At 41.7% G+C, this 16,749-nt stretch overlaps 1 protein-coding gene across 2 annotated transcripts in view; it reads left to right on the forward strand.

Moving 5' to 3' along the window:
• Nucleotides 1–16,749, forward strand: part of ENPP1 (ectonucleotide pyrophosphatase/phosphodiesterase 1) — a 164,159-nt gene that overhangs the window by 77,094 nt on the left and 70,316 nt on the right. For both annotated transcript variants that reach the window (XM_040429149.1, XM_040429150.1), the window contains exons 10-13: nucleotides 1,496–1,561; nucleotides 4,529–4,601; nucleotides 8,064–8,172; nucleotides 9,277–9,408. In XM_040429149.1, coding sequence (XP_040285083.1) covers nucleotides 1,496–1,561; nucleotides 4,529–4,601; nucleotides 8,064–8,172; nucleotides 9,277–9,408 — 380 coding nt within the window. The remainder of the gene's footprint in view (nucleotides 1–1,495; nucleotides 1,562–4,528; nucleotides 4,602–8,063; nucleotides 8,173–9,276; nucleotides 9,409–16,749) is intronic.

The raw sequence follows: 16,749 nt of genomic DNA on the forward strand, positions 1-16,749 counted from the left end.
CTGTTTGTGGGCGAGCATTATTCTGCTGAAAAATGCTGGTTAGAAGCCCTGCTATGAGAGGCAACACATGGGCCTGCAGGACGTCTTGCACATATCGCTGAGCTGTTAGTATCCCTCATATCACTACTAGGGGTGACAACTGTCATATGTGATCGCTCCCCAGATTATCACGCCAGCAGTTGGTGCAGTGTGTCACTCCACAGCAAAGGCAGGATTGAAGCACTCGGCACAAGGCCTCCATACTCAAACCCGACCGTCATGGGATATGAAGCAGAACCTGGATTCATCACTAAAGACAATACGGTTCCACTCCATAACAGTCCAGTTTTCTTGTTCTTGACACTGCTGCAAAAAAAGTCAACGGTGGCTTGCTGTCAATGGCAGGACATGTAATGGGTGGTATGACACCAAATTTCCTTCTGCTAAGCTCCTGAAAATGGTCCAGTCAGAGACAGGGGCGTGTACTGAAGGTGCCACCTGTGTCTGGATGGTGGACAATAAAAGTGTGGGAGCTGATGGTGATTGTTGGCATATCAAATGATCCTCTCGAATGGTGGTCTGTCTGGGCGCGTAGAGTCTGTTTGTTATATGTGTGTGCACCCATGTAACCACTGCACAATTTGCCAACGACTATCCTGCTTCTCTTAATCCAATGAGGTGCCCCCTCCCAAAGTATGTCAACTGGGCAAAACTCATTCAAGTACTTCATAGTCAGGTTTAGCAGTCAATGATCTCTCACCAAGAAGTACACTATTAAAAAGTAGCTTCGGAGAGCCATTTTACAGGGCAATGGGGGAAGTGCTTTTAAGTGCTCTTGTGGCGAAACCCAGTGTTGAATTGGACTATACTTGTAATCATTTACAAATATACCTGATACATAACTGCATACTGAGTATTGCAGCAATCTGACATTTCTATCTGGGTGTGTTATGATTATTTTTTGGCAATGAATGTACTTCCATAGGATGCACAAACGCAATGTTGAACAGCACCTTGTGTTGCTCTTAAAGTTGATCTCTTAGACACTGCTCTGCTAAGTTTTCCTTCTGTACCAGGCATTTACAATAGACTTATAGTAGTTTAAGGCCAATTTCACATTTTCGGTAGCACATCCTGTTCCCTTGGAGAGATAGGCTGCTGAAAAATGATTACTTTTGTGGCTGCATAAAACATCTGAACAGCCACCAAATGAGGGTTTGCACTTTTGATGGTTGATTGGTACCATGTTTAGAAAGACTGATCAGCTGAACCATTGTTCCTAGAAATGTTCCTTCCCGATCATTGGCCTGTGTCAAAAGGCCTTCACTTACTTTAATCTTCACTCTTTTTCTACAAACTGTAGGTTGAAAAGAAATAGTAGAGGAACTGAAGTGGTGGCACCCTTCATATTTCTTGTTTTGTTAGATTGCACCATGTTCCTTCCTTTGCTATTTTCTCTAGAATGACTTCTGTAAAACCTATTGAATATTTAATATAGTACTTTTTTTTTCTTCAGATCAGTACCTTTTGAAACTAGAGTCATGTCTATTCTAAAATGGTTGCAGCTACCTGAAGAAATTAGGTGAGATATCTTTTCATGTGATCAACAGTGTACTTTAATTGTAGGCAATATCATAAAACCACTTTCATAGACTTTGGGGAATTTCCTTAAAGGGATTCTGTCACCTCTTTTTACCCTATAGAGTTGCGGACATGCACGGCTAGATCGCCGCTAGCATGTCGGCAATATACCTGTCCCATATATTTGAGTGGTTTTATTGAGTGTAAAAAATTATTTTATATATATATATATATATATATATATATATATATATATGTAAATCAGCCTGGTAAGGAGCCCAAGGGGCTGCACTAACTGTTCTGGAGCCCAGCCACGCCCCCCTGTGAAGGCGCCCAGCACACCTGTATCCAGGAATCTCCTTCTTGCTCACAAAGTCAGCTCGCGCATGCGCTGTGTCACCATAGTGTTCCTTCCCTGTGCTGGCATCAGCCTCAGGCAAGGAACTGCACATGCGCGAGCTCGCGCATCGCAAGATTACGGCAATCTGACTTCGTGAGCAAGGAGGAGATTCCTGGATACAGGCGGTGCTGGGCTCCTTCACAGGGGGGCGTGGCTGGGCTCAAGAACGGTTAGTACAGCGCCTTGGGCTTATTACCAGGCTGATTTATATATATATATATATATATATATATAAAATCATTTTTTACACTCAATAAAACCACTCAGATATATGGGACAGGTATATTGCGGACATGCTAGCGGCGATCTACCCGTGCATGTCTGCATCTCTATAGGGTAAAAAGAAGTGACAGAATCCCTTTTAAGTTCAGTTTCTAATATACAGTACTGTACATCTATGACACAAACCATTCCTTCTGGAGCAATTTAGGTGATGAGGTAGAATAGTCTTGAGACATTCAAATTTACAAATACTGCTTTACAGATATTGTCATCACTACACAATGGGGCTCAAAATCTAAGTTCCCTATCCGTATGTCTTCGAAGTGTGGGAGGAAACCAAAAGAAACTCACACAAACACAAAGAGAACATACAAACTCCATGCAGATTTAAACCTAGGACCTCAGTGCTGCAAGGCATTAGTGCTTACTGAGCCACAGTGGTTGAATTTTGTGAATGCTGATAATAGCAGAAAATTATATGAATATTTGATAATCAACTCGCCTTCATTATCTGAATCACTCCCACTCTGAGTGACATATTGTCACGTTGGGGAGTGTGGGAAACTCCACACCAAACACCGTGGAGAAATGGGGATGGCAGCTAGTCCTGGACACAGGGAAAAGGGAGCAGGTCACCTCCTACAGCCACCCTAATCCTGGCCCTGACTCCTCACACCGTTTGAGCGGACCCAGATGGTAGGACGACTCATACCCAGAAACCTCGGACCCTGGAATCCCTGAACAGCCCTACAGATAATGAAAGGGTGTGAGACATCCTGTTCCTCCAAGATACGGAATAACAGGACTCTCTCCCGGCCTAGATGCAGGGAAAAGAGGAGACCATGAACAGCTACCGATCCAGAACAACACACTTACCTGCCGCAGCCACACGACTGGAACCCGTGCATATGTACTGGAGCCCACACACCAAACAGGACACAGTACAAACACCAAACATAGAAACCAGCAAACCAGTAACTGCCTGGACCCCCATGCGGACAGGATGCATGAAGGCACCTGCAGACAGAGCTGCTAACTGATTTGTAGTTCCCCCTCTGGGGAACCCTGGGGCCCTCTCACTGAAGGCACAGATACACAGGGAGATGACTAGCATCCATGCAGGACTGAGCATACACCATAGACAAACCAGACATGGAACATCAAACAATATATCACAACACCCACTCATACATAAACAACACCATACCACAAAACAGATAGTGAAGGGAAGGAGAATATGGGAAGACATCGGAGAGACATCAATGTCCCACTAGGTGGCCCTCAAGGACTGGGCAAATGGAACACCCAGGAAAGGAGCAAAGCTTCAGCACCAACAGAGGCTAGAGGACAACTAACTCCAGCCTACAAGCCAGGCAATATAAACCCCTAGTGGCCACACTCAGCTAAGTTATTAAGCTCTCCAGCACCAGACAGGGAAGGAACCCCGAGGAAGGAGCAAAGCACACACATGCTGCAAACCACACGTTGCCCCTGGCAAACAGCATGCACGGCTAACTTGTCACGGCGCACAACAACAAGACCGAGACACAGCCATGACAAATATATATGTATGTGTATGAGCAAACTATAACATTCTCCTGGACAGTTATGGGTAAATGGCTGGTTGTTACCATTCCCATTTTCAAAGGGATGTGTCTGACCCTGACAGCTGTGATTGCACAATGACAAACTTTGTAGGGACACACCCCTTTGACAAGGGGAATGCTAGCACCCAGTTGGCAATTTAACAGGGGGATAGCACATTGTAGAGCAGTGGTCCCAAATCAGTGGCTTGGGAGCCACATGTGGCTGCCATGGGAGTCCTTAGTTATGACCACATCTACTGGCTATTGACATTGTTAGAGACCTATCCTAGATTTACCACCAAACAGTGCCAATTTGAATGGTGTTATACTAGTGTTAAAGTTCACAGTAAAATATTTATCAGCAAATGTTTGCAATTTCATGTTTTGTTTCTCCACATTCAAAATTTCTCTCCTCTGTTTTTGAATTGCCTTTTGCTCGTGACCATCAATGAAAGTTGAATGTGGCCTACAACATACAAAAGGTTGGGGAGCTCTGTTGTAGAGTTCTAAGGAATGATGCTCCACAGTTACATTATGTGGTATACAGAAGTTCAGGAGACAATAATATTAGCATCATAGGCATGCAATATTGTGCCAGTGAACTACCAGAGTGAAAAACTTTACACTTTTCTGCAGTTAAAACCTGCAGTGCTCCATTCTTATGTATAGAGCCTAACATGTTAGAACATTAAGAATGCTGTTGTGTGTTCATTCAAAATGATTGACAAGTGTGTGTCGTTCTTGGCACTGTTTGATTTAGACCACACTTTTACACTCTGTATTTAGAAGAACCAGATTCATCAGGACACTGGCATGGTCCAGTCAGCTCTGCAGTAAGTAAAACACCTGAATGTTTTCTTTAATTCCTATTATCTTAATATGCATGGCAGAGCTGGTGTTCACTAGTTTGGTATTTGCAAGATTTGTTTCCCATCTACAACTTGTGATACAAAAATAAAGATCTGTTTTTAACTATGGTGCAATATCTTAACCCCTTCCTGCTCATCGACATACTATTACATCATTGGGCAATGGTAGTTAATGCTCAGTCCTGTAATAGTACATCATGGTGATGGCTCCGGAGCTGTGCCTGCACCATTGCTTGTGGGTGCCAGCTCTATTATAAAACTTGCATGCTTCTAACACTGCCAGGATCAGAGATAACTCAGATTCTGGTAGTTTAACCCCCCACAGCACAGCATCTGATAGGTTAGAAAGAGTAGGGGAGCTCCTCTGTCCTCCAGTTGGTACCCCACAAATGCAATTGCAGTGTTGAGTAGTTGTCAAGCAGCCGGGAACCTTCTGAAGGCCCCCAGTCCTGACCTGTCCCAACTGCTATTACATCCTCTTCTGACAGGAAGTAATAGACTGCATGTGAGACTTACTATCTACTGTAATACAAGTGATCAGAAGATGAAAATAATTGGTATGATCACATCTGTAATGACACAATCTATTATATTATCCCACTATTTAGCCCCCAGAGTGAACGATGTATAAAACAAATCCCCATTTCCGAAATTGTTTTTTTTTTTCTTCACCTTGCATCCTCAAATTTTTTTACTAAAAATGATCAAAAGGTCACATGTATCCCAAAATCAGATCAGGAAAATGTACAGATCACCCCACAAAAAACATGCCTATGACAGCTCTATTGGTGGAAAAATAAAAAAGTTATAGGTGTTAGAATATGGCAACACATGGCAATCTTTTTTCTAAAAAGCACTTTCATTTTTAAAAAGTAGTAAAATGTAACAAAAAACATAAATTTTGGTATCTACATAATTGTGTTGGCTGGCAGAATAATATTAATATGCCATTTTTACTGTGCAGTGAATCTTGTAAAAACAAACCCCTAAACATTATGCTGAAAGGAAGAAAAAACACACTAGGGCACACCCATAGTGCAGAATCACTAGGGTACAGCACTGGGAGAAGTATGTAATCATGGTGGCAGTAGCTAGCACTTGCATTGGTGGGCATCGGATACCTTTGTGCAATGCTGCAGATAACAGATAGGAACTAAAAGCTGGAGATGGGTGCTTGCCAGAAGGTTGGTAGAAATGTAAATCTAAATGGCAGGATATATTTCAGCACAGGACTAATGCCTCCATCAGGTCAAATTACAGAAATAACAAAGTTTATATACATCTAGATTGAGTTGAAAGCGTTTCGGAGGAGTTGTAGGCCAAAAGGAGAGGCTATACTGGAGCTGTAGGTTCAAATCCAAACATATTTATTTATTTATTTTTTCTTTCTGGCTCTTGATTTTTGATACCACTAGATGCAATTTCCTGCCATTTGGATCTTTGTCTCTACCAACCTCCCAGCAAGCACCCCTCTCCAGCCTTTTGTTCCACCATAGTTTTTAGGGGAAACAGATAGGAATTGTTTTTTTTTTTATGCTATCAAAAGCATTTTTAAAAGTTAAACAATACAGTAGAGGTACTCAAAAATGGTAGCATTAAAAAAATACAACTTGTCCCACATAAAGCAAATTCCCATATGGCTATATCAATAGAAAAATAAAAAAGGTATGGCTTTTGAAATGCAGAGATGAGAAAAATAAAATAAAAAATAAGGGCTGGAGACTTAAAGGAAGCCTGTTACAAGCAAGCTTCCTATCAAACCAAGGACATGGGAAGCTTTAGATCACCTAAGTAAAAAAAAAAATTCTGCTTCCTGATCCAAAGCTCTGCTCTTGAGTTATGAGGCTTTTCCAAATATGCAAATGAGCCACTGTCACTGTTGATCTCACTGCACCAAAGCTCTATTCCTAACAGCACCCAGCCCCTTCCTCCCTGCTTTGATTGACAAGGCAAGGGAGTGATGATATAATCATGGACCCAAAAACTTCCACTGGCCAGCCATGAGGAGGGCTCAGACGGCCCCTTGGGCATCAGCCCACCGGGAAATCTCCCTGTATGGTCTATAGCCAATCAGCCCCTGGCCCTGATTCTTGTCAAGGCCAAAATCGCCTGAACTGCGCATGTGTTGATGTGATGCTGAAGTATGTCTCTTCCGCGTGGAGGTCAATGTCCTTGCATATTTTACACCCAAAATATAAAATCGTCTGTATATGGGTAATCTGAAAGCTAAGGTGCCCATACACCTTCAAAAGCAGTCAAACACTTGATCGACTCATGTCTGTTCCCCAGCAGGATAAGGGCCCTTGCACATGACCGTATGCCCTCCGAGATATACGGTCTGTGAACGGGCCATATGTCCCAGAGCGGCATTGATCGTGTGCATGGGAGTACACAGCATCATAGATTACAATGATGCTGTGTACGTTGGGCTGCCCGCGGGGCTAATATCCCGCACTCATACGATCTTAGGAGTGCAGGACAATAGCCCCGCGGGCGGCCCGACGTGCACAGCATCACTGTAATCTATGATGCTGTGTGCTCCCGTGCACACGATCAATGCCACTGCGGGAAATATGGCCCGCTCACGGACCGTATATATCTCGGAGGGCATACGGTCGTGTAAAAAGGCCCTAAAGCTGATTAGTATACTGTTGTCGGACTCTTCTAGAATAAATTAATTTTTCAAAGCCGATACCCCTTTTCATTTTATTGAAACGTGCAAATATTTCCTTATGCCTATCCAGTATACAGCCTTTAAGTCCTGAACCTTTTATTGGTACAGGTACAATATAATAGTTGACTTTGCAATTAACATTCTGCTTACTTTGATAGAGTAACAAATTGGAAAACCCAAATCCAATAATTAATAACCTAATGGGGATAATGGTAATACCCAATAATAGGCTCCCAGCTTAGATTTGCTATCCATATGTTATTGCAGTAGTGCATATTATATTCATTTAAATGGAACCTTTCACCATCAAATGTATGTTATAGAATGGTAGGAGCTGTGCAGACTGGCATATAGTTTTATAGGAAAAGATTCAGTAAAGCTTGTAATGTCTTCATTTAAGTTTTTGCTCATTCTGGGCTTTGACATCAAGGAGGAGGTCCTATCGGTGATTGACAGCTTTCCCTCTACGAGTATGTATACACAATTTGCTGTCAATCACTGATGGCACCGCCTCCTTGACTTCAAAGCTCAAAATGAGAAGGAATTTAAATGAATGAAATACAATTTTTACCGAATCTTTTTCCACAAAACTATATATCAATCTGCTCAGCTCCTCCTGCTCTATAACATGCTGCCTGCATGTTCAGTCCCCTTTAGGTAGGAAACCTCAGGCAGTAATCATACAGTATCCTTCTTGAAATTTTATGCACATTTTATAAAACGATAACCAGTTTTCTTTTGTGTCTATGCAGGTGATAAAAGCCCTCACAGATGTAGACCGAATTGTAGGAATGTTGATGGATGGACTTAAACAAATGAATTTAGACAAATGTGTTAATCTCTTGCTTCTGTCTGACCATGGTAAGCATATACAGTATGTCAAGAAAGCAATGCTTATATCATCTAAATAAGACGTTACACCTGGACATGTGCAGCGAGCCCTGAAGGGTCCGGTGCAGAGGAGGTGGTAGTGGCCATGACAAGATGTTGTCACTGTCACACGACCGTTGCTCCCTGGGATTCAGTGCAGTGGAAAGGTGGTTTGAAGAATAAGACCAGAAGTAAAAGTATAACAGTATTTCTTTACTTCGTGCAAAATAGAACTTGTGGTACATCCAGCCACAGTAAGGAAAAGTGCACTTTCAGTCACAAGATGATGAGGTATGATGAGTCTCAGATCCAGACTATTTTCCAAGTCGACCAAAGTGGTTCACAAGGCCTCTATATGTACTAAAATTCCCACAGCAGGGTGTAGATCCTACAACGTGTAGCTAATCCATGGTAAAAGCGTGGTGGTCCGAAGTGAAGAGCCCTTTCCACTAGCAGTTAGGCACGTTGCTGTATAGAAGCATTTGCACTTACTGTCTATTCTTTGCACCAGTCCTTTAAATTGGTCCTAAACAGTCTGCATATTCTGTACTTCTTTCTCTCTGAGGATGGTATCTCGTCCTCAGCATGCAAGAACGGAGGTTCTTTAGAGTAGGACATCTGCTTCCTCACTCTCTGGCTGTTTGAGCTACACTACTCAGCTCCTGACCCTGAGGAGAAGGGCCCAACTCCTATCACTGTGCAGGGCAAAATAACTAAACAATGTTTGTGTTTCAGCTCTTGAATTACAAACATCACATTGAAAAAGTGCATTAACATTAACATTAAACATTAACTCATTAAGTAGCAAATTAACCTGTTTGCAGTAGTCCTCTGGGGTACTGCAATAGCTGTTGCTCCTCTTCTCTGGGAAAATGCATGTGAGAAGACACCAGACAAAGGCAACCATGTCTGTGACCAGATAGTTAGGAGCTTCACAAAAAAGGCATGCACCCCTAGTTACATAGGAGTCATGAAATATTGCTATATTAGCGTCCCAAATTATACCAAGTGGGTTAAATAAATAATGTGAAGAGTTGTATGTATATGTGTTATTAATGTTAATAATATTAACTGTATATATTGTCCATATATTAGGCATGGAGGAATCGCGTTGTGAAAATATTGCTTATCTAACATCTTACATAAACTCCTCTAATGATTTCATTGTGGTAAATGGACCAGCAGCACGTCTGAGACCTGTGCAATTACCAGATGCGTATTTCTCTTGTAAGTTATTTATTTTTCTTATACAGTCATATTGTATTGGGAATGATATATTGTTTGCCCTATTTAGTTTATAAATGAATTTTAACCCTGGTTACACATATTTTTTTGTAAGGTAGGAAATGCCTTGCTATACTGTAACAATTGTAATTATTGAATAGCCTACATAAGAGTGTGTGTGTGTGTGTGTGTGTGTGTGTGTGTGTGTGTGTATATATATATATATATATATATATAGTCTGGATCTGTATGTGTGGGTTTGGTTGACATCGACATCAAGCACAGGCTTGCAAGGGTTAAAAATCCTATACAGTTTCCAAAATAAGAAATACATTGATATCCAAAGCTAAGCAGTCACTTTGAGCGATCAACAGGTAAATGCCTGGCCATACGAACATACAGAAAATGCCTGGCCATATGGGCGCAAACTAAACATAGGTTTCCTCACCTTGGTACTCAGCAAAGCAACAGAAGATGAGGCTTTGCACAGCCAGCAGATCATCATTTTCCAGGCTTTGACCCTGAATGAGCCTTCCAGCCCTGTCTTTATTCCCCCACTAACAAGCCCAACAGCTATGCTTGGGTTGACTCAGGTTAGGGGTAGAACAGCTATGCTTGAGTTGGCTCAGGCTACGGGGAAATTTTGTACTGGAGCGGGAAGTGAATTGCATGTCTCACTATGAAACCTACCTGTCAATCCATGAAAAATCCAGCACATCAAACATATTTGAAAAAGGACCTCATCAAAATACGCTTTGTTAATGTAACCCAGCTTTCCTGTATTCTTTTTACCTCAACCATGTAAACATTCTGGATGATATATACACCTCCTCCTCTAATATATGTATTATATACTTTCCAAAGAACGAGGCAGCACTTCCAGATTTCGGTGAAAGGGTGAAGACCCCAAACTTTATTCCCCAGCAACGTTTCGGCCTACTCAATGAGGCAGCTTGACAAAGGCCTCATTGAGTAGGCCGAAACGTTGCTGGGGAATAAAGTTTGGGGTCTTCACCCTGTCACCGAAATATGGAAGTGGTGCCTCGTTCTTTGGAAAGTACATATCGTGGAGGAGAAGCTGAACTCTGTGAGGAATTGCACCCAGTGCACGCTGTCTGACTGTGCTGCTGCGGTATTTGTTATTATATATATATATATATATATATATATATATATATATATATTAGTTCTCCAAAAAAGAGGCAGCACTCTAATATAAAAGTGAAAAGACCCGCTTTATTTTCCTTTGCAGAGGGGAATAAAGAAGCGGGTCTTTTCACTTTTATATTAGAGTGCTGCCTCTTTTTTGGAGAACTACTACCATTGATGACCAGTTGGCCTGTGGTTGGAGGAATTTGCACCAGGATCCACCATTAGTGCTGCTGTTTTTCTTTGTTGGATATATACAGTGGCGGAAATAATTATTTGACCCCTCACTGATTTTGTAAGTTTGTCCAATGACAAAGAAATGAAAAGTCTCAGAACAGTATCATTTCAATGGTAGGTTTATTGTAACAGTGGCAGATAGCACATCAAAAGGAAAATCGAAAAAATAACTTTAAATAAAAGATAGCAACTGATTTGCATTTCATTGAGTGAAATAAGTATTTGAACCCCTACCAACCATTAAGAGTTCTGGCTCCCACAGAGTGGTTAGACACTTCTACTCAATTAGTCACCCTCATTAAGGACACCTGTCTTAACTAGTCACCTGTATAAAAGACACCTGTCCACAGAATCAATCAATCAAGCAGACTCCAAACTCTCCAACATGGGAAAGACCAAAGAGCTGTCCAAGGATGTCAGAGACAAAATTGTAGACCTGCACAAGGCTGGAATGGGCTACAAAACCATTAGCAAGAAGCTGGGAGAGAAGGTGACAACTGTTGGTGCGATTGTTCGAAAATGGAAGGAGCACAAAATGACCATCAATCGACCTCGCTCTGGGGCTCCACGCAAGATCTCACCTCGTGGGGTGTCAATGGTTCTGAGAAAGGTGAAAAAGCATCCTAGAACTACACGGGAGGAGTTAGTTAATGACCTCAAATTAGCAGGGACCACAGTCACCAAGAAAACCATTGGAAACACATTACACCGCAATGGATTAAAATCCTGCAGGGCTCGCAAGGTCCCCCTGCTCAGGAAGGCACATGTGCAGGCCCGTCTGAAGTTTGCCAATGAACACCTGAATGATTCAGAGAGTGACTGGGAGAAGGTGCTGTGGTCTGATGAGACCAAAATAGAGCTCTTTGGCATTAACTCAACTCGCTGTGTTTGGAGGAAGAAAAATGCTGCCTATGACCCCCAAAACACCGTCCCCACCGTCAAGCATGGGGGTGGAAACATTTTGCTTTGGGGGTGTTTTTCTGCTAAGGGCACAGGACAACTTATTCGCATAAACGGGAAAATGGACGGAGCCATGTATCGTGAAATCCTGAGCGACAACCTCCTTCCCTCTGCCAGGAAACTGAAAATGGGTCGTGGATGGGTGTTCCAGCACGACAATGACCCAAAACATACAGCAAAGGCAACAAAGGAGTGGCTCAAGAAGAAGCACATTAAGGTCATGGAGTGGCCTAGTCAGTCTCCGGACCTTAATCCAATCGAAAACCTATGGAGGGAGCTCAAGCTCAGAGTTGCACAGAGACAGCCTCGAAACCTTAGGGATTTAGAGATGATCTGCAAAGAGGAGTGGACCAACATTCCTCCTAAAATGTGCGCAAACTTGGTCATCAATTACAAGAAACGTTTGACCTCTGTGCTTGCAAACAAGGGTTTTTCCACCAAGTATTAAGTCTTTTTTTGTTAGAGGGTTCAAATACTTATTTCACTCAATGAAATGCAAATCAGTTGCTATCTTTTATTTAAAGTTATTTTTTCGATTTTTCTTTTGATGTGCTATCTGCCACTGTTACAATAAACCTACCATTGAAATGATACTGTTCTGAGACTTTTCATTTCTTTGTCATTGGACAAACTTACAAAATCAGTGAGGGGTCAAATAATTATTTCCGCCACTGTATACAGTACAGACCAAAAGTTTGGACACACCTTCTCATTCAAAGAGTTTTATTTTTTTATGACTATGAAAATTGTAGATTCACACTGAAGGCATCAAAACTATGAATTAACACATGTGGAATTATATACATAACAAACAAGTGTGAAACAACTGAAAATATGTCATATTCTAGGTTCTTCAAAGTAGCCACCTTTTGCTTTTATTACTGCTTTGCACACTCTTGGCATTCTCTTGATGAGCTTCAAGAGGTAGTCCCCTGAAATGGTTTTCACTTCACAGGTGTGCCCTGTCAGATGACCTGGCCTCCACAGTCACCGGACCTGAACCCAATCGACATGGTTTGGGGTGAGCCGGACCGCAGAGTGAAGGCAAAAGGGCCAACAAGTGCTAAGCATCTCTGGGAACTCCTTCAAGACTGTTGGAAGACCATTTCAGGGGACTACCTCTTGAAGCTCATCAAGAGAATGCCAAGAGTGTGCAAAGCAGTAATCAAACCTAGAATATGACATATTTTCAGTTGTCTGTGGTCTGTACTGTATATACCATGACGTTTTTTTGTTTTGTTTTTTCTAAATGGCATATAATTCAATTCTACATTAATTGAAAGATTGGAAGACAACAAGCACCTTACTAATTGACAAATGTTAAGATAAAAAAACACAAGTATCCATAAATCTGCATTTACATACCTTGTAAAGGAAAGTACAAACCATAGCAATTTGTCAAGGTGCTTGTTGTTATTATCATTCTTCTACAAATCTATTTTTTCCTAGGTGTGCTATAATTCTGTTATAGTGTGTTTTTTTTGTAAATAATCTTGCACAAGTGGTATAGAATAGAAACTGAATGATAAGTAGTTCTAGGTTCACTGATAAAAAAAGAAGGCAGATGTGTTGGTAGGAAGGTGATAACCATAAAGTGAAAAGCAAATGTATTACCATGCACTAGATCATTTTAGCTTAATAATTAAATGTGATTATATATATATATATATATATATATATATATATATATATATATATATAAGGGAAAAAGGGCAGAACTCCACTGGATTAAAATAAAATAAACTTTATTTACCCAAAGGCTGTAGCGACGTTTCGGCTCTTACACAGGAGCCTTCCTCAAGCAGTGTGTACACATCAAAACTCTGAGTATATATAGTGTTACAATCAATCCAAGACAATTACATATTAAGTGGACATAATTAATAAAGAATCAAAATACATGATACATTATAAATATATGAAGCAATGAAATCAAACATACAGAGACATTGAATCGTGATACATACAATTGTGAAATAATATAGTGAATATAAATAGTACAATACATTTGTATTCCATAAATCACATAACGAGTGCCAGCTGTAGATAATTACATAAAGTGCAAAGTGCTTACTGTTACAGGTGATACATATGATGGATGCAGGAGGGAGAGCGGCTGTAGTCCATGTAGACATGTGCGATCCGGCGTACCTGAATCGCCAATGCGCATGCCCCTATGACGCATAAACTGTGCTTCCGTCTGGCATTAGCCTCGTCACGTGACGCGTGCGCTCTTGGGCTGTAACGCTAACGCCGCCATTTTGAATAAGGGCAGAATGCCCACTGAATTACGCTGCTACTGAGAACAACTAGTAATCCCGATATACCACAGGCTCAGGGTGAAAAAAAGACATATAGCAATGTCCGAGTGTCGCAGTGGCTAAGTGGACTAGGGAGAGGGCCACACCTACAAATTGAAGTGGAGCACCCTACTATGACCATAGAGCGGAAGCGCATCCGCATGTAAATGCAGAGTCGCACCGCTACACCGGTCAAAAATCCATCCATCGCCACCTCACTCTGAGGGTTCTCCTCATCACACCCCGCCATACTAGTAACGGAATCTAAATAAGAAAATACAGAAATAGTTATTTGAGGAAATACACAAGTCTAAAAGACCATATAGTGCATGAGCAGACGTATCCAGATATCGTGATTGCACAGCCCCAATGGACATAACGCCACTTCCCCATATCCCGAATCCAGTGAAAAATTATCTGAAAGAAAAAAATATAGGAATGCATAAAAGTTAAAAATCAAAAAACTTGTTTTTGACCAGAGAAAACTTGCGGAATAAACCTAGGATATATATTTTGTATACACAAATCACATACTTTACAGCAAGACAGTCGACATTTAGAATGCAAAGAGAGAGGGCAAACCACACAGCTAACCCACTCCAACCCTGTAGTCCACATTGAGACCACATGGCTGCAGGGAATTGAGCGTATAAATCCATTTGAGCTCTCTCTTTTTTAGGAGTCCGATTCTGTTGCCACCTCTCCTTGGCATTGGTATATGGTCAATAATATAACACTTCAGATCTTTCTCAGTATGTTTGTAATTGGCAAAGTGTTTAGAGACTGGTAAGTCCAGTCGTTTCTTCCTGACACTAAGTCGATGATTATTGAATCGTGTCTTGAAATCAGTTGATGTTTCTCCAACGTATAGCAAATTACACGGACAAACAATCACGTATATAACGTGATTGGAGTCACAAGTCAGATAATGTCTTATCTGATATGAGACTCCGGTTTGTGGGTGTACAAAGGACCTACCCTTGATGATATATTTGCAATTTACGCAGGACAAACATGGAAGCAACCAACACTGGCACCAGTCAGTGTACGTTGTCTTGTCACTTTTGCGGTTCCTACGTCTGCCCTAACCAATTGGTCCTTAAGACTCTTGGATCTACGGTAGGACATAATAGGGGGAGAATGGAATTCCTTAACGGTGTTGAGACAGCCACCCAGTATGCCCCAGTGACGTCGAATAATGTTGTTAATGTCGACACTCTGTTCACAATGGGTGGAAATAAAAGGAATCCTACTGGTTTTCACTTGTTGCACTTTCCTTTTAAGGATATCATCCCTATTGAGTTGACCGACCAGTTTCTTTTTCTCATGCAGCAATTTGGTTGGGTAACCTCGTTGCTCAAATTTATGCAATACTACATCAAGCGTGCTACTCGATGTAGTGGGGTCAGAGACTATACGTTTGACTCTCAGAAACTGAGAGTATGGGAGAGATTTTACCATTGATCTAGGGTGATTACTGTTGTAAGTCAGTAGTGTGTTCCTGTCGGTAGGTTTCGTGAACAGCTCTGTCTCTATTTTACCCGCCGACAGGATCACGCGAGTATCGAGGAACTGCATCTCAACAGGAGAATGAACCAAGGTGAACTGCAGTGCCTCATCAACTCCATTAAGGTAACCATGGAAATCAAAAAGTTTCTGCAGATCGCCCGTCCAGATGAGGAAGATGTCGTCTATGTACCGCCACCACGCCCTGATATGTTGGAAGTGGTGGTTTCCATAGACGACATCTTCCTCAAACTGACGCATAAAAATATTTGCGTAAGTTGGGGCCACATTGGACCCCATCGCTACGCCCTGTTCTTGTACATAATATGAGTCCTGAAATAAGAAGTAATTCTGTCTGAGTACAATTTCAAGTAGAGATAATATAAACTGTTGAGCGCCATCTGTAAATGTGGATTTATCCAACATAGAAGAAACCGCTGTCAAACCCTTATGATGATCTATTGATGTATAGAGTGAGGTCACATCAAATGATGCTAATGTCACATCAGATACATCAACCAGATCAATCTCCTGCAGTTTAAGCAAAAAATCGCTAGTATCGCGAATGTATGAACTACCTCCACATGCAAAGCTGCACAGAATTTTATCAAGGAAAATGGATATGTGACTAAATATTGAATCGGAGCCCGAAACAATGGGGCGGCCAGGTGGATCAACGAGGGACTTGTGGATCTTAGGCAGCACATAGAGCACCGGAGTGACAGGATGTGCCACTGTAACATACTCCACAAGCCCCTCGTCAATGACCCCCGCATGAAGGGCTTCCGTCAATACACTGTCAATCAACCCTGCAATTTTAAATCTTGGGTCAGAGTCAATATGTCTATAGATGGTTCTATCACCCAATTGCCGCTTAATTTCGGCGATATACTTATGGGTGTCAAGCACGACCACCGCCCCGCCTTTATCCGCGGCCTTAATGGTAAGTTCGTGGTCGAGCTTGAGTTCTTTAAGAGCTACCATCTCTTCTGTTGTCACATTGGGATGACTAAAGGGTTGAGAAGAATATACAGCTTTCAAATTCTGAATGTCAGATTTAACAGCAGCCATATATGCCTCAACTGCAGGCTCATTGATGACTGGGTTAAAACTACTTCTGGGTGAGAGATCGAGCATGCCAAGAGAGAGTTCACTCATCTTGGCATACTCGATCCGCTCCCTACCATGAAAC

The sequence above is a fragment of the Bufo bufo genome, chromosome 4 (genome assembly GCF_905171765.1).
Source record: "Bufo bufo chromosome 4, aBufBuf1.1, whole genome shotgun sequence".
Classification (NCBI taxonomy): domain Eukaryota; kingdom Metazoa; phylum Chordata; class Amphibia; order Anura; family Bufonidae; genus Bufo; species Bufo bufo.